This window comes from Penicillium vulpinum (genome assembly GCF_028829585.1).
Source record: "Penicillium vulpinum strain IBT 29486 chromosome Unknown utg000001l_segment0_segment0, whole genome shotgun sequence".
Lineage (NCBI taxonomy): Eukaryota > Fungi > Ascomycota > Eurotiomycetes > Eurotiales > Aspergillaceae > Penicillium > Penicillium vulpinum.
This window is the reverse complement of record NW_026643241.1, coordinates 8,464,170-8,483,735: the sequence shown is the minus strand read 5'-3', so window position 1 is coordinate 8,483,735 and position 19,566 is coordinate 8,464,170. Positions and strand designations below refer to the sequence as shown.

At 47.1% G+C, this 19,566-nt stretch overlaps 11 protein-coding genes across 11 annotated transcripts; 6 read left to right on the top strand and 5 right to left on the bottom strand.

Moving 5' to 3' along the window:
• Positions 1-569: 569 nt before the first annotated feature.
• Positions 570-3,093, top strand: N7479_003053 (Tetrapeptide transporter OPT1/isp4; the record flags this gene model as incomplete). Its single annotated transcript, XM_057250750.1, has 6 exons — positions 570-605; positions 674-856; positions 918-2,245; positions 2,301-2,515; positions 2,576-2,845; positions 2,894-3,093. 6 exons carry the CDS (start codon positions 570-572, stop codon positions 3,091-3,093), a joined length of 2,232 nt encoding a protein of 743 aa, XP_057115182.1.
• Positions 3,094-3,336: 243 nt separating this feature from the next.
• N7479_003052 (putative guanine deaminase) lies at positions 3,337-4,728 on the bottom strand (the record flags this gene model as incomplete). The annotated part of the gene is made up of 1 exon (XM_057250749.1): positions 3,337-4,728. One exon carries the CDS (start codon positions 4,726-4,728, stop codon positions 3,337-3,339), a length of 1,392 nt encoding a protein of 463 aa, XP_057115181.1.
• Positions 4,729-5,281: 553 nt separating this feature from the next.
• Positions 5,282-7,415, bottom strand: N7479_003051 (putative C6 transcription factor; the record flags this gene model as incomplete). Its single annotated transcript, XM_057250748.1, has 2 exons — positions 5,282-6,084; positions 6,146-7,415. 2 exons carry the CDS (start codon positions 7,413-7,415, stop codon positions 5,282-5,284), a joined length of 2,073 nt encoding a protein of 690 aa, XP_057115180.1.
• A 915-nt stretch (positions 7,416-8,330) lies between these two features.
• N7479_003050 (lysozyme) lies at positions 8,331-9,066 on the top strand (the record flags this gene model as incomplete). The annotated part of the gene is made up of 2 exons (XM_057250747.1): positions 8,331-8,468; positions 8,527-9,066. 2 exons carry the CDS (start codon positions 8,331-8,333, stop codon positions 9,064-9,066), a joined length of 678 nt encoding a protein of 225 aa, XP_057115179.1.
• A 1,067-nt stretch (positions 9,067-10,133) lies between these two features.
• On the top strand, positions 10,134-10,861 carry N7479_003049 (Acyl-CoA N-acyltransferase; the record flags this gene model as incomplete). Its single annotated transcript, XM_057250746.1, has 2 exons — positions 10,134-10,536; positions 10,590-10,861. 2 exons carry the CDS (start codon positions 10,134-10,136, stop codon positions 10,859-10,861), a joined length of 675 nt encoding a protein of 224 aa, XP_057115178.1.
• A 748-nt stretch (positions 10,862-11,609) lies between these two features.
• Positions 11,610-12,475, top strand: N7479_003048 (Short-chain dehydrogenase/reductase SDR; the record flags this gene model as incomplete). Its single annotated transcript, XM_057250745.1, has 3 exons — positions 11,610-11,643; positions 11,694-12,231; positions 12,304-12,475. The coding sequence occupies 3 exons, from the start codon at positions 11,610-11,612 to the stop codon at positions 12,473-12,475; spliced, it is 744 nt and encodes a 247-aa protein (XP_057115177.1).
• A 314-nt stretch (positions 12,476-12,789) lies between these two features.
• Positions 12,790-13,821, top strand: N7479_003047 (D-2-hydroxyacid dehydrogenase family protein; the record flags this gene model as incomplete). Its single annotated transcript, XM_057250744.1, has 1 exon — positions 12,790-13,821. The coding sequence occupies one exon, from the start codon at positions 12,790-12,792 to the stop codon at positions 13,819-13,821; it is 1,032 nt and encodes a 343-aa protein (XP_057115176.1).
• A 573-nt stretch (positions 13,822-14,394) lies between these two features.
• Positions 14,395-14,928, top strand: N7479_003046 (uncharacterized protein; the record flags this gene model as incomplete). The annotated part of the gene is made up of 1 exon (XM_057250743.1): positions 14,395-14,928. One exon carries the CDS (start codon positions 14,395-14,397, stop codon positions 14,926-14,928), a length of 534 nt encoding a protein of 177 aa, XP_057115175.1.
• Positions 14,929-15,383: 455 nt separating this feature from the next.
• On the bottom strand, positions 15,384-15,605 carry N7479_003045 (uncharacterized protein; the record flags this gene model as incomplete). The annotated part of the gene is made up of 1 exon (XM_057250742.1): positions 15,384-15,605. The coding sequence occupies one exon, from the start codon at positions 15,603-15,605 to the stop codon at positions 15,384-15,386; it is 222 nt and encodes a 73-aa protein (XP_057115174.1).
• Positions 15,606-16,362: 757 nt separating this feature from the next.
• N7479_003044 (PEX11 domain protein) lies at positions 16,363-17,513 on the bottom strand (the record flags this gene model as incomplete). Its single annotated transcript, XM_057250741.1, has 4 exons — positions 16,363-16,497; positions 16,709-17,065; positions 17,119-17,273; positions 17,360-17,513. 4 exons carry the CDS (start codon positions 17,511-17,513, stop codon positions 16,363-16,365), a joined length of 801 nt encoding a protein of 266 aa, XP_057115173.1.
• Positions 17,514-17,965: 452 nt separating this feature from the next.
• On the bottom strand, positions 17,966-19,243 carry N7479_003043 (F-actin-capping protein subunit alpha; the record flags this gene model as incomplete). The annotated part of the gene is made up of 7 exons (XM_057250740.1): positions 17,966-18,317; positions 18,416-18,553; positions 18,607-18,659; positions 18,725-18,814; positions 18,874-18,989; positions 19,084-19,102; positions 19,187-19,243. The coding sequence occupies 7 exons, from the start codon at positions 19,241-19,243 to the stop codon at positions 17,966-17,968; spliced, it is 825 nt and encodes a 274-aa protein (XP_057115172.1).
• Positions 19,244-19,566: the final 323 nt, after the last annotated feature.

Sequence of the window (19,566 nt, the reverse complement as noted above, 5' to 3'; positions counted from 1 at the left end):
ATAATCCCAAGGCAATCGGATCAAAAAGCTGGAGATTTGATATAAAGGAAATGTGTCAAATTGCCCGAACGCAAGGGAAAAGGAAAGGGGGGGGGGGGGTGTTACTGTTTATGGTTTCGAACTTCTGGGCTTCAACGTGGCATTGCTACTTCATATGTTTAAAATTCATTCGATTAATCAGATTCCTCGATTAATTCGATCATTACGATGTTTCCCACATAAATCAGAAGCTATATCTTACTCAGGCAATAATAAAGTGGGTCTACAACGGCCTCTTCCGACGTCGCCTCCCCTGTCAGTCACATTTTCCCTTGCTGTATATCCATTTTTACCCCATACTACCCAATCCCATCCGAGAGAACGGAATCCGGGAAGTGGTAGTTGACATAGTCCTTCTTTATTGGTCATCCTCTCAGCTCATATCCTTGTACGGAGTCCGTATCTGGAGTTTCATGCACCCATTGGTGGCGTGGTCTACACTCGGCTCAAGCCGACTTCAACACTGAACTGGGATTGGGTGTTTGTCTTAGATCGGAGTGGACCGTTCATATGAGGGATCTCTTCATATAATGGACAAGACTGAGAAATGTTGTTCATGGAGCCAGGTGGGTGCCCGTTCTTAGTTTGATCCTCCCCCACATATCTTATTTAATTAACTGTTTCATATTTTCAGAACGCCCCTGCAGATCAAGATGGAATTGCCATTCTTCACGATCGGGATGCCGAGAAAATCTTACCCTATGAAGCCGATGATTCGCCTTTCCCGGAGGTACGGGCTGTCATCCAGCCAGTAGATGACTTGACGCTGCCTGTCAACACGGTCCGCATGTGGACTATTGGTATTATGTTTACTATCGTATGCCTTATGTTCTATGCGACTGGAATGATTGAGAAGATAATACTAATCGAAGACATAGGTCGGTAGTGGCCTGAACCAGTTTTTCAGCTTACGACAGCCCAGTGTGAATATCAGTGCTCTAGTGGCGCAGTTGTTGGCTTTTCCTCTGGGATGCGCCTGGGCGAAATGGATTCCCCTCGGAGTGTGCAATCCCGACCGGCATTTTAATATCAAGGAGCATGCCTTGATTACAATCATGGCCAAGGTCTCTATTGGCTCTGCTGCTGCCACCCAAGTTATCGAAGCGCTTGTCAAATTCTATAAAATGCCATCGCAGGGCGGATTTGAAGTCTTATTGTGCATTACTACGCAATTGTTTGGCTTTGGCTTAGCTGGCATTGCCTCACGCTGGCTAGTTGGTCCGGCATCAATGCTTTGGCCGCAGGTGTTGTCAAATGCAGCACTTTTGACCACTCTCCATTCTCGCTCCAATGCTATCGCAGATGGCTGGCGGATCACACGTCTCCGTTTCTTTCTTTATGTTTTCATCGGTGGCTCCATATGGTACTTCGTCCCGGGATATCTCTTTACAGGTCTCAGCACATTCGCCTTCATCTGCTGGATTGCGCCCTCCAATGTGGTGGTGAATCAGCTCTTTGGACAAACCACTGGACTAGGGATGTCGATATTGACCTTCGACTGGGCTCAGGTGGTCTATGCTAATCAGAGCCCTCTACTTGTTCCCTTCTGGGCTGGTCTTAATGTGATGGGATCATTTGCGTTCTTCTTTTGGCTCGTCTGCCCCCTCGTTTACTACTGCAACACCTGGTATTCCGCACACCTGCCACTACTCAGCTCCAACACCTTCGATAATACTGGAGTTCCTTATAACACTAGTCGTATCATGGGCTCAAGTGGGAGTATCGACCAAACTGCTTATCGGAACTATTCGCCTATGTTTTTACCCGCTGGCTATGCAATCACATTCGGTGTTGCCTTTGCGAACTTGACAGGCATCTTCTTTCATGTTGCGTTGTATCATGGAAAAGACTTGTGGCAACAGTGGAAGGGTAACAGCAAACAAGACGTCCATAGTCGACTGATGTCTTCATATCGAGCTGTACCCTGCTGGTGGTTTGCTGCAGTAACCGTTCTGATGTTTGTTCTGAGTATTGTGACCAACGAGGCATGGCATACAGGCCTACCGGCATGGGGTGTGCTTGTAGCATTCGTGTTACCAGTGGTCTACTTTGTCCCTGTGGGAGTCATCAAGGCCCTAACAAATATCAGCAGTAACCAACTTAATCTGCTCACGGAATTCATTGGCGGATACGCCTTCCTCGGTCAACCAGTGGCCAACATGGCTTTCAAATTCTATGGTTATGTCGCCGTCCAGCAAGGACTCGAGTGAGTTATACAGTGTTCCAAAACAAAGTTGACATAGACTAACACTATATTTTAGATTTGTCGCCGATATGAAGTTGGCCCATTATATGCACATCGCCCCACGGCTTCTGTTCGTAGCTCAAGGCCTTGCCACACTTATCGGAGCTATCGTTCAATGTGGCGTGACAGTGTTTATGATCACCAGAATTGATGGTGTATGCACCCCTGAGGCTGAGGGGAATTTTATCTGCCCTCATGGAAAGGTCACATACTCTTCGTCTCTCATTTGGGGTGAGTTCCACTTTGTTGCCTACGTTCTGCCAGGTCATAGCTAAAAAACTTCACCTCTAGGTGCTGTCGGTCCAGGCCGATTGTTTTCTTCTGGGCAGATATATAGCAATCTGCTCTGGTTTCTTCTGGTCGGACCCGCGGTAGTAGTCATTACCTATCTTCTGGGTCGTCGTTGGAAAGCTGTCAATTATATCTCGTGGCCCGTTGCCTGCGGCGCAATGAGTTTAGTGCCACCCGCTACAGGCATCAGCTTCTCCTCGTGGTGGATAGTTAACCTGATATTCAATGGCATACTCCGTCGCCGCAAGCCAGCATGGTGGTCAAAATATAGTACGTTTGTCGTTTCTCCTTGTTACTTCTTTTACTGATCATACGCAGATTATGTGTTATCCGCCGCTCTAGACTGCGGCGTTGCAGTCACGACAGTAATCATATTCTTCTGCATAACTCTCCCAGCTGGTTCCCTGAGCTGGTGGGGTAATACTGTGTCAAAAGTTACCGCCGATGGTAAAGGCACGCCCTACATGGACTTGCCAGCGCGTGGCTACTTTGGCCCCCCGAAGGGAACTTGGGAGTGACCTGATCAGGATTTCGTCTTGGCATTTTTTTCTATTTCTATGTATTACCGGCAATCATTGCATCTTAGGTGCATTTTACATCTCTTGTTTATGTCGATACCTTAGGCATCCAGAAGTTGAACACGAATATCCCTGCGAATTGGGCTACAGGAAGGGGAGGTTTAACATTTATTCTCATATCGTAACTCTAAGATATATCATTTCTCATTTCTCATAATCCAAGACTGAACTGAACACTGACCATCAAATTTTGACCGAGCGTCCGCCTACATAGACCTTAACAATATTCCGATCATCCCCAGTCATCAGAAACTTCTCGAATATCACGTGGGTGGTATCTTCGTCTTCGATGGGGCTCATCACTCCTGGTTGTCCAAGATCCGTGGTATGGATTTCGAGTGCATCAAACTCTTTTCCAACTGCAAAGTTACCAACTCGGTCATCGAGTCCACACACTTGCGCACCCCCCAGGGTTGCAAGAAAGAAGCCCTCGTGTAAAGAAAGAGCGGAGTCCCGTCCTTGGGTCAACATCTGCTGCGCATTCGACACAATGAATGCCTGCTTCATGGCATCCAGTATAGATGACGAGTAGCCACCACCACTATCAGTGCCCAGGCCTACCTTGATACCGCGGCGCAGATACTCGCGCACGGGTGCGACCATAAAATCTTGCATAGTGGTATTGGCGATTGGGCAGTGGGCAACCCCACAACCAAGCTCCTGGATGCGGCGCATCTCTCCTTCTTGCAGGAAGATACAGTGGGCAAGAATGGATCGATTATTCAAGAGACCATATCGCTGATAGAGATCAGCTTCCGTGTCAAACTCCGGAAAGAGCTGACGCGTGAATTCGATCTCCTGCTTTGCTTCGTTGAAGTGTGTTTGTATTGGGAGGTCGGGATGTTCATGAGCAATAGCACCAAGCCCATCAAGCAATTCCGGCTCACAAGATATCGCAAAGCGTGGCGTCAGTATTGGTTTCACCAGACGATATTCTGGATCAAGTTGCTGAACATGGTGAATGAGCTCACGCGTTTCGTGCAGCGAGTCGGACACCGATGGATCCCGATACCAGTCCGGGGCATTCCGATTCATGTTACATTTGCCGATCAGAGCGCGCTGTCCTTTTTCAAAGCACACGTCGGCCAGAATTCGAGTTGCCTGGCCATGGTGCGAGCCGTAATATGATGCGGTGGTAATGCCTTGTTGCAAGAAGCCCGTCACGCAAGAGGCGTACATGCGTTTAGCATATTCTGGATCTTGAAACTTGGCCTCGTGGGCAAAAGTTACTTTATTCAACCAGTCAAGCAAGGAAATCCCTCTCCCGACACCACGTTGTGCCCACTGGGGTGCATGGTTGTGGGTATCAACAAAGCCGGGGCACAGGAATTCCCCCCGCTTGAGGTATTTCACTGGAAAGACGTCGGGCACATGGCCATTTTCTGAGAGAATGGAGTTGATCCGATCCGATTTCACACCTGCCTGTAGTGCCTGAATCCTACCATCTGTTCCCACAATCATAATGCAATTCTCTAGAATCTCGAGGTCATCCAGACTTCGGCAATGGATTACCGTGCCGTAAAAGGCCAGGGGCAGCCCAGAACCCGGAGTGGCGTTCTTGTCGAGTTCTTCCATGATACACAAGAAGGTAAAGAAGCTAAAGCAATGACCACCAGTAATTTCTTCTAAAAAAATGATGTAGTTTCGGCAAAAGGTAGAAGGAAGATGGAGATTGAAGGGTGTTGGAGCCCAGGACTTCACCTGGGCAAGTGAGGGGAATTAATAATCGGCCTATGTTGCCCAGGTGAGAGCACCTGGGAAGGTGCTTCCCCCCCCCCCCCCCTCCACAGCAGGTGAACATCAGAAACAACCTGTGGTTGCGATGCTCCTTATTGTTCTAGCAGAAATCCAAGAGCAACCTTACCGTGTTTCAAATCTAAAGAATATATTTCCCTCGATGAATCGGGAGTCTTAATTGCTTATACCAATTCATCTTAATCTCTACCTGACGATGAACTATATAGAATACTATGTCGCATATATCGAAATTACTCTTAATCTGATGAGTCTGATCTTTATTTAATCGTGACATACTAGCAATGTATCAACATGAAAACAAAAGGCCCGGCCGGATAGAAAACTCCGTCTACCTTCGATAAATGATTTAAATACAGAGAAAGAGATTCGTTCAAAGGGTATAATATGATGCCATCTCCTCTTGGAACCAATTGTAGGAGTAAAAGAGTTGTTCCGCCATCTGTGGATCGATCATCGGGATAGTTCCACTGCTATCCACGAGTAACACATCATCGAGAACTGGAGCGAGTGGGACTGGAGGCGGAGGGGGCGCCGCCAAAGACATGGGATGAGATGGGAGGAGTGCAGGTGGCGGAGGCGGTGGCTGGGGTTGAAGTTGTGGGTGATGGTGATGTTGCTGCTGTTCTAATTGCTGTTGCTGATAGGCCATTTGGCTGAAGATCACTGTGCTCTGGTGTCGGAATGTCTCTGCCAACCGCTCTACCCCAGGTCGACGCTTGCCAAATTCTTCCAAGAGTACGATAACAGCCTGAATACCACGTCGCATCGTCTGTTCTTCCGGGTTCCAAGGGGCAGGCTGAGACTCGCGTAATGAGCGCGCATTCTGCTCAAGGCACCACAGGATAGTGATACCTGCAAAATAAACTTGGCTCAGTGTTAACCAGATCCATTTCAGCTTGCCAACTGAGTAGCTGTCCCAGTAGGATCGGATGACTTGAATGCTAGATTCGCCACAGCTGATGATACTGGTTATGTCGGGTGTCGGATTGCGGGGGCTTGGGCGGTACATCAAGAGTAGTGTTGTGTAATAGAGATAATCGTAATAGGAGGTAGAATAGAGTAGTGCCGATGGATATACTGGAGCCGCCATGCGCCAGTCATCAACCTCATGGCGGAATCGACTAAGCGTGGCAGCAGCTTCTTGGGGTGACAGTCGTGGCAGGCTGCTATATACTAAGGGAGAGTAAGGGAGAGTCAAGAAAAGAAAGCAGATGAGACTGAAGCCTTTACCTACAGTATTGATAAATGCGTGAAAATATCCGCCGCAGACGTGTCACCTGCAAGGGAATCGTCATCGCGCTCGCGCCAGGCGCTTCGGTTTCATCATCATTGAGTTCTCGCGGAAGACCCACGCTAATATCGTCGTCGGCGATTCCTAATGGCCGACCCAAGGTGCTAGCGATAAGGCGATCCAGGTTGTAAAGGCTCCAAAAAGCGCGCTTAGCCATCTCCTCCTCAACAATGCTAGGATACGACCGCGTTTTGTGCAAACCCATACTAATCGACAACCTCATCGTCGCACCCAACACATGCCAAATACTAGGGCCAGCAGTCGCAAACATAGTATACAGTGCCAATCCCAGCAGCGCACGCACAGCAGGCAGGTCCTCATTTTGCAATGCCAGTGGGAGCGTCTCCTGGCTAGCATGGTAAAATTCAGCTGCCTGGGTCGGGTCCGCAGACCCAATCAGAAGCGAAATGGCAATGACAATGTGGTAAGAATGGTGCGTTTCCGGTGATGGAACACCACCAGTATAGATATGGCGCAGATGAGCCATAAACTCTGGACGGGATAGAAATGGGTATTGATATCCCATACTATCGAAATACTGTCCGGCTAGCCGTTCTGCTTCCTCCAGCGACGACAAGCGCATGACTCGCGGCGCGGAGGAAGGTCGTGCTACCGACGGTCGGCGATGCTCCAGCTGATCGCGAAAGATCTCGCCAATGTTGGGGAGTTCGGTACCTACTCCTGTCGACGCTTCCGAGGGTCCTGCAGTAACAGAAGAACCACCACTTCCGGCAGGGCTCGGTATTGAGGTAGGGCGATTACCCCCGGTCGCAATCATAGCGGGAACCTGATACCACCAGTCTGGGTCTCCCTCGCCATCGACTAGTGTCCCCGTCGGCAATTCCGCCACCGAGAGTCCCGACTTGCGGTGGACGACCTCCTCCAGCCATCGTACTCGTTTCTGCAAATTTTCCAGCTGATCTCGGGGAACGGAGGCACTAGCGACTTGAGGACCGGGCGGGGGTATGGTGCATCGGACTCCGGCGCGGGTGCAGGCTGAACAATTGGGGTATCGAAAGTCGCATTTCTTCTTCCTTTTGCGACAAAAGTCACAGGCAGTCGATACTCGTTTGCTACGAGCATGGCTCGAGACATCTATAGGCTCATGATGAACCGGTGGTGGTTGAGGCCAGGTTGGGGTATAAGTATTAATCGAATCCAAGCGAAACTTTCCCAGCTGATCGCGGAAATCTTTATTTCCAGATGTGCTCATGTTCGGGGGCGACTTAAGCTATCCATTTCCCAAACACATCCACCAATGTCATTGAAAAAAGCAGACGTTCATAGTACTTTGCAATTTAGTACTGTTGCAGAAGGGAAGATATGAAAAAGTGGGGGGGCAGAGAAATAGCTTAGCCTCGGGGGACCGGCGGGTTACAGTTGCTTATATAAGCGGGGATGGCCGAAAGGGTTGTTATTCTGCGAGATCATCACCTTTCTTTTCTCTTATTTATTATTCTATACTCCGTATAATCCATGAATATATCCATGAATATATCCATGTATTATTTGAAGACGTTATGGATATATCCATGGTTTAATTACTGTGAAGATCTTATCCCTGTTTCATCAGGCTTATCTTAAAATATTAGGGTTACTTTGCATATCCTCGTCTCTGAAGGATATATCGGCAACTACCGTGCCCAGGTGGACCAATTATGGGGCTATCTCCTAGGAGGTCTATGATATGAACATGCTCAGTGGTCAAATGCCAAGTTCAAAGGTTGAATTGCCCAATATCTAATCAGTTTGACACCTCTCTCTGGGGCTAGGTAAGTACTATTCCTCTTACCAAATCTCCGCGGCAACCTCCGGATACTACAAAGATATAAGCCAACGTTGAAACAACATCCAGCAACTGATCTACATTGTACATACCTGAAGTGGGATGAGAGAAATCGACCCCCGTGTTTTCACTATACGACGTTACTGGTGCATGATATCCCCTGGTTATTTTAGAACCCGAGGTTACAACTACAAAGTACATTGAAATTACGGGAGTATCGAGGCTTCATTGCCTTGGAAAACACATAAATAGACCCCAGTTTCCCTCCCAAAAACTTCTTCACTTACATTCACTAAAATACACTCTCCTACTGACTATTCCAATCTCACTCCCACTCTCACCATGAAGCTCAACGCCCTACCCCTCCTGTTCGCCACCGCTGCTAGCGCCAGTGTTCAGGGTTTCGACATCTCCAGCTATCAACCTACCGTGAACTTTGCCGGTGCTTATGCAGCTGGGGCCCGCTTCGTCATGATCAAGGTGGGCTTTCCCGGGTGTATTATGAGTCCTTTCTGTGTCATAATACTAACTTCATCAGGCAACTGAGGGTACCAGCTACATCTCCAGCTCTTTCTCGAGCCAATACACAGGTGCCACTAACGCCGGTCTAATTCGTGGTGGTTATCACTTTGCTCAGCCAGCCAGCAGCACCGGTGCTGCACAAGCCAAGTACTTCCTCGCCCACGGTGGAAATTGGTCCAATGATGGTCTGACCCTGCCTGGTATGCTGGACATCGAATACAACCCATCCGGCGCAACCTGCTATGGGCTCAGCCAATCAGCCATGGTTGCATGGATCAAAGACTTTGGCGAGACCTACAAGGCCACTGCTGGCCGGTACCCTATGATCTACACGACCACCGACTGGTGGAACACTTGCACTGGTGGCAGCACGGCATTCGGTGCGGATTACCCATTGGTTCTGGCTCGATACAGTACTTCGGTCGGTACTGTGCCAGCTGGCTGGCCTTACCAGAGCTTCTGGCAGAACTCGGACGCGTATAGCTTCGGAGGTGATTCGGAAATTTGGAATGGCAGCGAAGACTCTCTGAAGAAATTTGCCAAGATCGCTGCTTAAAGGAACTTGTCTGAGAACTTCCCACAAGACGTATATATATTTCTTTGATTATGATTCGTTTTTGTGCAGATCACCTGTTTTTACCTCTTCGATTGAACCGCAGTGGAATTGATTGTCCTTATATACTAGACCCATCCTAGACTGCGAAGACTGAAGAATTTGAGGACTTACAGTGTGTCCTGTAAACCCCTATCACTATCAAATAGATATCATCTGTTATTATGCAATCTTTTAACTCACTTTTCATACCCTATACCTACATATGCAGGTACATGGATGGCGAGTCACTCTTATTCATCGTTACGGACTCGAACGTAATGTGCACGTGATTGGTATCTCTATAGATTCGTATATTTAAATCATTTCTTCCAAGGTTGTCCACACGATTTGCTACTAACAAAGACAAAAAGCGGCTCAAGCAATAATGATGCGTTTCATTTTCCATTTAAATGACTTTCTTATGAAAGATCTTTTCGTTCATCTTCTGTTGACAGCCCTCTTGAGCTTCTTTGTTATCGCCGCATGGCGTCGGACAGAAGAACTGACGACACCGATTGTCAACTTGAACTCATATTACGGTGGTATAACTTCGAAAAAGGCCCTGTCGATATTCATGTCAGATGCCAGAATTTTTGCTAGTAATGAAATAAAATTAGCTCTAGCTAAGATTATTTTAACTTACGAGGTCAGGATGCCTAAAGGGATGACGCCCAAGATTGTGGAAATGGGGGTTGAAATGCTCAATGATCCAAATGCAAAACTGGGGGTTAGAAAGCGGAAGGAGAGCAAATAATAACATTTGAACTGTCCAATAATACAGTACGAATTACTATATATGAAGCAATAATAATATAAATAGTATATATGTATATCTTCAACTTCTCGAAATCGAAGATCACTGAGAGTGACTTACCGCTCGGGGTACCGATGGGGATTAGCGTCCCCTGACTCATAGACAAGACCCCAGGAGGCCCACAGGTATATCTTTTTCGGGCTTCCCCAGGGTCATAAGACTCTAGATATTATCTGTACCATTTGCTTTCCATTCTTTGAATATATAAAGAACCATGGAGCTCGTCAAATATGCCACGGAGGCCGATGGCCCAGGACTTGCTAAAGTCAACGTCCAAAGCTTTCAAGGCCGCCGTCTCCTCGAAGAACTGTTCCCAGAGGCCAGCCTGACCAGAATGCAGGAATACAAAATAATTGTGGGAATGAAACATCTTGCCAACCCCAATATGCACGTCCTCAAGATCCATGATCCAGTCAGTGGGGACCTAGCGACCTACAGTCGTTGGCAGTTTCCAGCATCATTTGGTCAGAGCCTAGTTACCCTAAGTGAAAGGGCGGCCTTTTTGGCCAAGGATCCCATTCCACATGCACCCCAGCCAATGAATCAGGAGCTTTTTAATACCTTCAAAAAGCTCCTAGAGGATGCTCGCAGGCGACACACCACAGAGAAAGATATCAGTAAGTGACCCCCACATTCCCAGTAGGGATATTTTACTCAAATGCGTTATCAGTCCTCGATCTGCTGGCAACTCTGCCGGAATATCAAGGGCGAGGTTTTGGTTCTGCTATCTTGAAATGGGGCACGGAAAAGGCGGATTCCTCCCAGTCGCGCATCTTCATCGAGGCGACACCGGAAGGTGTTCCCATCTACATCAAGCACGGATGGAAGATATTGGAGGAGGTGGTTTTAGATTTTACACCATTTGGTAATGCTGGGCAAGAGTCATTTTTCCTGATGATGAGGGATCCAGTTTTACAAGGCTCGTATGAATCTGATGAATAAAAAAGACACATTCACCAATTGGGATAAGATGGGAGTACGAATACACTATTTTAATGCCTTAAATACAACAGCTTTTCAACATATGTAAATCATAATGCATACATATATATATGCATTTACGTCACGTAGTATGTCTCGTACAATTGCGTCGCCGCCAATTTAAGACCGGGGAAATATCACAATGAACTTAAATACATACATATGTATGTATATATCTGACAGACTACCAGACCCAGCAGATAAGCTAACTAGCGAGCTAAAACTGTATGACTAATCTCGGGGGAATAGACAGCCCTGGAGGGATATCAGCGTAGGTAGAGCTTTCTAGTCTTTCTAATCATGAACTGTGGATTGTTCCTATGGATAGTTTAGGGTCAGGCATTTTATTTCTAGATAATTGTCGTAATCCTGAATACATTTCCGACATTATGGACTAGTCTATTTGCTAACGCTCATACAAGATAGTTTATTTACTATGCAGTAGCGTGCTTATCTTGCAGATGACAATGCAGTAGCGGCACCCATATGGATACCTACATAGTTATTTGCTATCAGCATTAGATTTGATCTTGAGTTGAATGTTAGAGATTACCAATGCTTGTAAATTCGAATATAGATTACCAATTCTTGCAAATCAGGTTAATTAACTATCTTAAGAGTAAGAAAAAGTATATATATCTGAGCAAGAATTAGAACATATGCCAGGCTACTTTTTCTAAAGACAAAAACACAAAGCACCATCGTCATCATGTCTACCATCTTGATTTCAGGTTCCAACAAAGGTAGACCAAACCCGCAAATTAATTCTTTTTGAATGTACTCATTTTCTTAGGAATTGGCCGCGGCCTTGTCGCCAAGTACATAGCTCGCGATAATGTGACTGTGATCGCAGCCGTCCGCAACCCAAGCTCATCGGAGGCAACCTCTCTCTCTGACTTTCCCACGGGCAAGAATAGTCGGTTGATTATTGTCAAAATTGACGCCAGCTCTAACACCGACGCCAAATCCGCAGTGGAGACATTATCTAGCCAGGGCATCTCGGCTCTAGACATCGTCATCGCTAATGCGGGAGTCTTCGATACAGCTGCTTTCACCACCGTTGCCGATTCCACTATTGCGCAGATCCAAACCCATCTAGATGTGAACACTCTCGGTCCTGTACGCCTCTTCCAGGCTACACTTCCTCTGCTTGAGAAGTCGTCCTCTGCTCGCTTCATCCTAATTAGTAGCATGATGGGAACGATCAGAGGTATTGAAGATATCCCGCTTAAAATTGCGCCTTACGGTGCTAGCAAAGCTGCAGCAAACTTCTTTATCCGGAAAATCAACTTTGAACATGAAAATATTTCGACCTTGGCTATCCATCCTGGGTATATAGCTACCTTTTCTTTCAACTCCCTAGGTCTTTCTTTTAGGGCATTAACTAATATACTTGTCTATAGGGCCGTTAAAACCGATGCTGGAAATGCAGGTGCCCGAGCTGCGGGCTACCCTAGCGCTTTCGTTGAAGTTGAGGATAGCGTGAATGCACTTGTCGCCAAAATCGATGGCTTGACCAAGAGAAACGGAGCGGGAGAGTTCTGGGGCTTCGATGATACTATTATCGACTGGTAGATATCAGAGGTTGGGATTCCTGTGTCAGGCCAAGAAGTTCTGTGCTAAGCAGCTACTTGCTTCGATCTTTGAAACTGAATTATCATTGTGGGACCAAAGTGCCTTTCTGTCTAGAAGATGTAAATACGTAGCACACATTAAATCGCCTATAGCCAATTCGTCGCCTTTATATGTCGTACCTCATAGTTCAAAGTGGATAAACGAACTGCCGGAAATGTCATTTCCCCAGGTGGGGGAATTTCTTGGGGAATTTCTCGCACTTCCCCGCTGCACGTTTCTCTGTTTCTCTCTCTTTCTCATATGCATATTTGACCATGGCTAAACTCAAGTTTGCGATTCTTGATGATTATCAGGGCATTGCACCTGCCTATTTCACTCACCTCGAGGCGCAAGTTGACATTTCCAGTTTTTCCGAAACCCTCGACCCCCGTGATCCTGTACAACACGATGCTCTTGTCCAACGACTCCTTTCCTTCGATATTATCTTGACGATGCGCGAGCGAACACCGTTTGCAGCCAAGACAATTGCAGCACTCCCAAATCTGAAACTTCTTTTGACCACGGGTACCCGCAACCTGGCGCTGGATCTCGAGGCATTTACACGTTCCAACGTAATCGTTGCAGGCACCGAGGGCCGTCCACCCGGTGTCAATTCGACTGTTCAGCATACATGGGCTTTGATCTTGGGGCTTGCTCGCAATATAGCACGCGATGATGCAGCTGTCAAACGCGGTGCATGGCAAGGCTCCCTTGGGATCAACTTGTCTGGGAAGACACTGGGGTTGCTTGGCTTAGGAAAACTCGGGTCACAAGTAGGAAATATTGGCACTCTGGCTTTTGGGATGAAGGTTCTGGCATGGTCAACAAACTTGACACAAGAAAAGGCCGACGAGCAAGCGCACACCCAAGGGTTGCCAGCGGGAACATTCGCCGTTGCTGCATCCAAAGAGGAGTTCTTCGAAAATGTCGATATCATTAGTGTACACAGTGTGCTATCGGATCGAAGCCGTGGAATCGTTGGTGCAGCTGAAATAGCAAATATGCGATCATCTGCGTTTATCATTAATACTTCCCGCGGGCCCTTGATTGAGGAACAGGCCCTCCTCGAGGCCTTGAATGCGGGCCGCATTCGTGGCGCCGCGTTGGATGTCTTTGATCTAGAACCATTACCTCTCGATAGCCCATGGCGTACTACTCCCTGGGGACAAAATGGACGCAGTGAAGTTCTACTTTCCCCTCACATGGGATATGGTGAGGAGGAGCTACTACGGGGGTGGTATCGCGAAACAGCCGAGAATTTAGAGCGTTGGTTGAATGGACAGGAGCTACTACGTAAGATGAACTGATGAACAATAAACATATAAATGCATAAATCGAGTTGGTTCATCAAAATACAATCCCTAAATAATATCCATGTAGCATGCAGATCAGGAATATTACGAGAGTCCGGATCTCCGAACAAGAATTGTGCTGGATAGTAGTTTCAGGTTTCTCCTGAATGGATGAAATACATAGACTGCACAGAGTACAAGGTATACCCAACCCATTTGCCCCTTTTATGAAGCCGAGAATATGGTCATATGTTCTGCATGTGGACACTCACCGAATAACGAATGCGTACGATCGAACCACACGAGTTTAAATGTCTAAATATCTACCTATGTTGTACTCCGGAGGTACTGCTTTTTTAAAACTAATTAATTATGCTTTATGCCTGTGCCTCGGTCTTCTAAGTGGAAATACCTCGGTTGAAGGGAACAATGTGTGATCCTCTGCTCCGTACATCTCCCGGTCTACATCTCTACTTAATAAAACCCCAATTATTTCCATTTTTCATTTATCTCATTCTAACTCTTCCTATCCTTATATCCTCCCATTATTTCATCATCTCCCCCTTCCACTCCATACCTTCCTTCAGTATGGCTCCATCTGCCGATCCCATTCCTGTGACGCCCCTTGTCAACTTTCCTCCTCCGACCCATCCCGAATGTCTGCGTGTTGAGCGCAGTACGAAAGCATTTGCAAGTGGAGCTTATTCTCTCGTTGATCTCCCCGCGGGCGCCGTCTTCGCCAAGATCACTACGGCAAGTCCCGGAAAGAAAGCCTACACGAGCGTGCAAACCGGCCGTGACACCCATATCGAACTCAACTCCGACCTAGTCTACTGCAATCATTCATGCGCACCATCAGTGGTCTTCGACATGGGCCGCATGGAGGTGCGGGTCGTGGATGATCGTCCTTTGAAGGCAGGTGATGCCCTCACCTTCTTCTACCCCAGTACCGAGTGGGAGATGGACCAGGCATTCCAGTGTACCTGCGGGGCAGGTGAGGGGGCCTGCAGAGGCTGGATCTCTGGGGCCAAGAGCATGTCCATCGAAGAGTTGGATATATACTGGCTAAATGACCACATTTCCGAATTATTGAACGAGCGCAACAAGAACTTGTGCTTATAGAGTAGCGGGGAAGCGGGGGAGGGGAGAATATCCAGACATCTGATAAAGAGAATAGATACTAGCGTTGGGATAAAATTCCCGAAGAAGCTATAACTAAAATATACACAGAGGCACTCTATACATTCTCGTCTTGCCAATTTCAACTAACAGCTCCCGCGATCATTGCAAATTGAATCATCGGTCAATCTCCTTCAACATCATCAAACAAGTCGCAACAATAACCGCCTTCTCCAGTTCAAAAGAGTGTAACATAGCTTCATCAATTTACAATTCACCCCCATTTCCAGCAGAAGACCACGACGTGCTGGGCGTCCGATAATCCTCTCCGCGAACTAATCGTGCAATCCTGTGGCTCTGGGTCTCTTTACACTCGCCCTTTTCTACCTCCACTGCATAAAAAACAAACAATCAGATTGACTTTCTGCCCGTCTGCTCTTTTTTTCCTTGGCATACTCCTATTCAAACTGTCTACCTCTAGGAATAGCAAAGTGCATTTTGCGGAATGTCCATTTCCCAGCGACAATCACTTCCTCGCAGATATCACTAAGAGGTTGAATCAGGTGCATAACGAGATCACAGCTCTGACCAAAGAAGTATTCAGTTCGGATAAGACTTCCGCGTTCTAGGGACAGGATGGCATTACCTAACCAACGCTTGTTGCCCAGGTGTGGAGACATTAGGTATGTAGGCTTCGGTGCCGTCTGGATTGTAGATAAAGATCATCATCTCAGCTTGGTAAGATGGCAGTGAGAGACGAAAGGCGCCAATGCCTTGCGGATTCATGGTTAAGATTCGTGATAGGCAAAAAGAGGATGGATTTTCGATGAGTATTCGTAGAGTACTGTTAGACCTTGTAGACAAGGCTGAGTGGATCTCCATTGCCTTTGTGGGATCAAGAATGGCTGTAGTACGGAGTAGTCATTATCGAGGTTGATTTGGCTCGACGGAGTAGATGACTCTGAATTACCACTCCATCACAGACCTAGACATTCAATTCATAATATATATTTCGATACGAGACTTTCCTATTTAGGCTTTGGGCTGTCAACTTTGGAAAACTTGTATTTCTTGGCGCTCGTGTTCATAGGACCTACATATGTTGTACATATACCCCATACATATCTAGGGCATGTCTTCTTATTACTTTTCCATGCACCATAGACCTACTAGGCTTCGCTCGCATAGCCCACACGTCTCTCCAGGACAGGAAGCAATTCAAATGCTAAACTTAGTTCCGGGCGATTAGCCCAATGCATCCCAAAAAGATACTATCTTATAGACCTTGATTGCTCCAGAGAGGAGGACTCTATATATATTCTATTAGATGGTATATAGTGGACACAGCCATAATATCTGTTCCCTGTGAACTATTGATACCTTATCATTGGAGGCAAGCGCTTTCGGCTAACTTGGAAGACCCGCACAGAACTATATTCATTTCCGGTCTTGAGTCACTAATGGGCAGTCTCCATCATTCAATTGGGCTTGTGGTTTAGTGGTATAATACTCCCTTAGCATGGGAGTGGTCCAGGGTTCGATTCCCTGCAAGTCCATTTTTTTGGACTTTTGCTATATGCATCCTGATAATTTTGTATTTGTGATTGCTGGTTTCTTTTCTTTTCTTTTTTTTGTTTTTTTTTGTCCTGCTCATAGCCATTATTGACTATATTATTGACGTGATCTATACAACTTGAGAGATCAAGTAGGATTTCTATGTCTATCATCTGACACCAATGTCACACTGTATCTACTATATCATGTACGTACATTCCAATCACACTCGGGCCCAAATATCTTGAGCAGTCAGTAGTGTACTCAAGACCATGGTCGATCCAACCACCACGTCCCCGGTGGGCATCCAACCCAGAAGCTCCAGCGGGATAAGCAAATCACAGCTATCCACCACGATCTGTTTCATTTGGGAAGAGGCAGCAGTCGGTTTGACCAGTGTAGCCTTCCCAGATGCAGTTTTCTGGTTCTTTCTCTTGCTATTCTTTTTAGGTTGCTCCGCAGGACTGACAAGCAGCGCCCAAATACCTCCAGCAACAGAGAAAGAGAGTGCATACAACCAGAAAGTATTGGCCTGCTCCATTACACGGTCATTCCAAGGCACGGCGTAGACACCCATTGCATGAAGCTATGCCCTTCGTCAGTCTTATTCACTGGCGGGGGAAGCGATAAACAACATACCGTGGTCAAGTCTTCCAGAACAAAGTAAAGGCCAAAGCAAGTGCATTTAGCTAGTTCAAGCAGCCCAGTCACAGAACTAAAGCCATCCTTGCCCAACAACGCAGACATGCGCTGGAAGGAGTCAATGAACCCAAAGAAGCGGAAATATCTCCGCGCTACGCAGCAACCCCAGAATCAGTATATATAACGATCAGATCAATCGGGGCGCATATCCAGCCATCGGACATGGTAGCCAACTTACTTAATGCTAATTGCAGCTTGACCGTAGTCAATTGCACAGTCAGGGTACTGCTCACGGTGAGTGCAGCGACGATTTGCGACACGCATTGGATTAGACGAAGGGTCTTTTCAAGTCCAGCGCCTGACTTCACAAAACGAGAAAATTGTTGAATCATCGTTACAGCACTGCTACACGCACTTGGGACAATACACTCTTGAGGGATAAGGGTGGGACTTGCGTGTCAGAGGGTTGGAGGCGGGCCAATCTCCCCTCTAGGCACTAGTAGATTTGCTTATTCAGCCTCGGCATGTTCGAGAATTGATGTATATAAATTACTTTACGTATGATCTGGTACTAACTATCGTTTACAGTACCTCATCAGGGGTACTCTGACCGTGATTGAAGATGGCTGGTAGTTGTGTGTGGGAGATATATATAGAGCGACAGCCCGGGAGGTCCAGCATTACAAAAACAAATTACACATAATTGTCTTCGCAAATCATGAAAATAAAATAGCCAACCCGCAAAATGAGACAATGATTGCAAAATAGTAGGGATATATCAGCCCATCAGCTATTCACCGCGAGCAAGTCCATCAGACTACTCGATAATATTTCCAAGTCTGCTTTACCGCCCTTTGCCGCCCGAGATATCCTGACCCAGACGATATCCACCGACCTTTTCCCACTCCACTTTCTGTCGCGTAATGGGGAGCTGCCTTCGGAGACCCTTGAACACGCCCTCGGATGTTTGAACGAAGGCCCGGTTCAGCGCTTCTTGATAATCGCGCTCCGCCGCAGCAATCCGGGAGACAATTGACTCGGCGGATACCGAGGAGATGGGAATGTTAACAGGCTTAGTAGTGTTGAGGGCTACATTGCCATCTTCGTAGTAGTGCACGTCAACGTGGATGTTGCCAGTCAGGGTAGAGGACGAGGAGGATACGGGGAGTTGGTAAATCGCGCGGAACCGACCATTCCTATTGTGATAGAATAGACAATCCACCCCAGAAGGGGAGGCGTCGATCACGATTAGCTTCCACCCGAGGTATTATTTGTAGAGATTGTAACAACTCACCAGAAGTTGTTGGGAGAGTATCGGTTGGAGACCAAGACGATGGCAACGGCAGAGTCATTCTCAATGGGATAGACACCATACGAGCAGTTGGGGTAGTGTTCACGGGCATGAACACCGAACGATTTGATCAGCGATTTGCTAAACACGGTAAGCGGGATACCACCAAAACTTCAACCGATATCATTTCTTACATCAAATCCACGTGTTCCGACTCCAATGGGTATGATTGTGCCGCAGAGGCAGTCTATTGCCATGGTGCAAACCCGTAAGCCTTCAATGTACCGCCTCAGTTGGTCGGATGAAGCCTACCTGTGTGGTGTGATCAACCTCGAACGAGGTTTGGCTCTTCGGGTCAAAGTAGCGGTTGTCCTCGAGCTCGTTAAATGAACTAATAATGACCTTCCCAGTAAAGGTGTGAGCTTCATCGCATGCATAGACCACTCCCGAGGGAAACCCACCTCCTGGCTCGATCCCGGCAATTTGACCGTTGCAAGCTGCGTCTCATTGTACCGTTTGAAAGCAGGTAAAAGGGAAGGAACGATATCCTCGCCCTCGGAAGTCAAGGCTTGCACATCTAATCAAATAGTAGGGATCAGCATCGCTATTCGTGTAAGAGTCGGTGTTGCGGGGATCTGGATAGGCAGCGTAGCATTAGGAGGGCTATTTACCGGCGACGACATCGGCGAGCTGGGATTAAGTTTGTCAGCGATCATCTCTCAAGCTTCGTGGCCAGGGGAATTGGGAATCCTGGATCACTGTTGACGTGCATACCTCTCCGGGCGGGGCACCCTCGATGAAGGAGGATGCCAGTTCAACAGTGGAAGCCATGGCGTAAGAAAATACGATCAAGGTATTCAGATATTGAACAAGATGTTCAAGCGCAATCGAAGTCCTTAAGAACTACTCTAGCCTATGAAGCGGTTGTCTAGAGTCTGCGGAGAGAAAGAGAGCTGTCGGAGGCGGAGAGCGATAAGCACGTGGCCTAGCCCTGGAGATACATTCATACATTCCAGACTGGAACTACATAGTATGTACGTATACGGAGTACATAGTAGTATGTAGACATCAACTTGTGTACAGTGAAATTATGCATAAAGTAATATGGCATGAGGTATCTGAAAAATCGCTGGAATAACGAATGTGCATCTTCC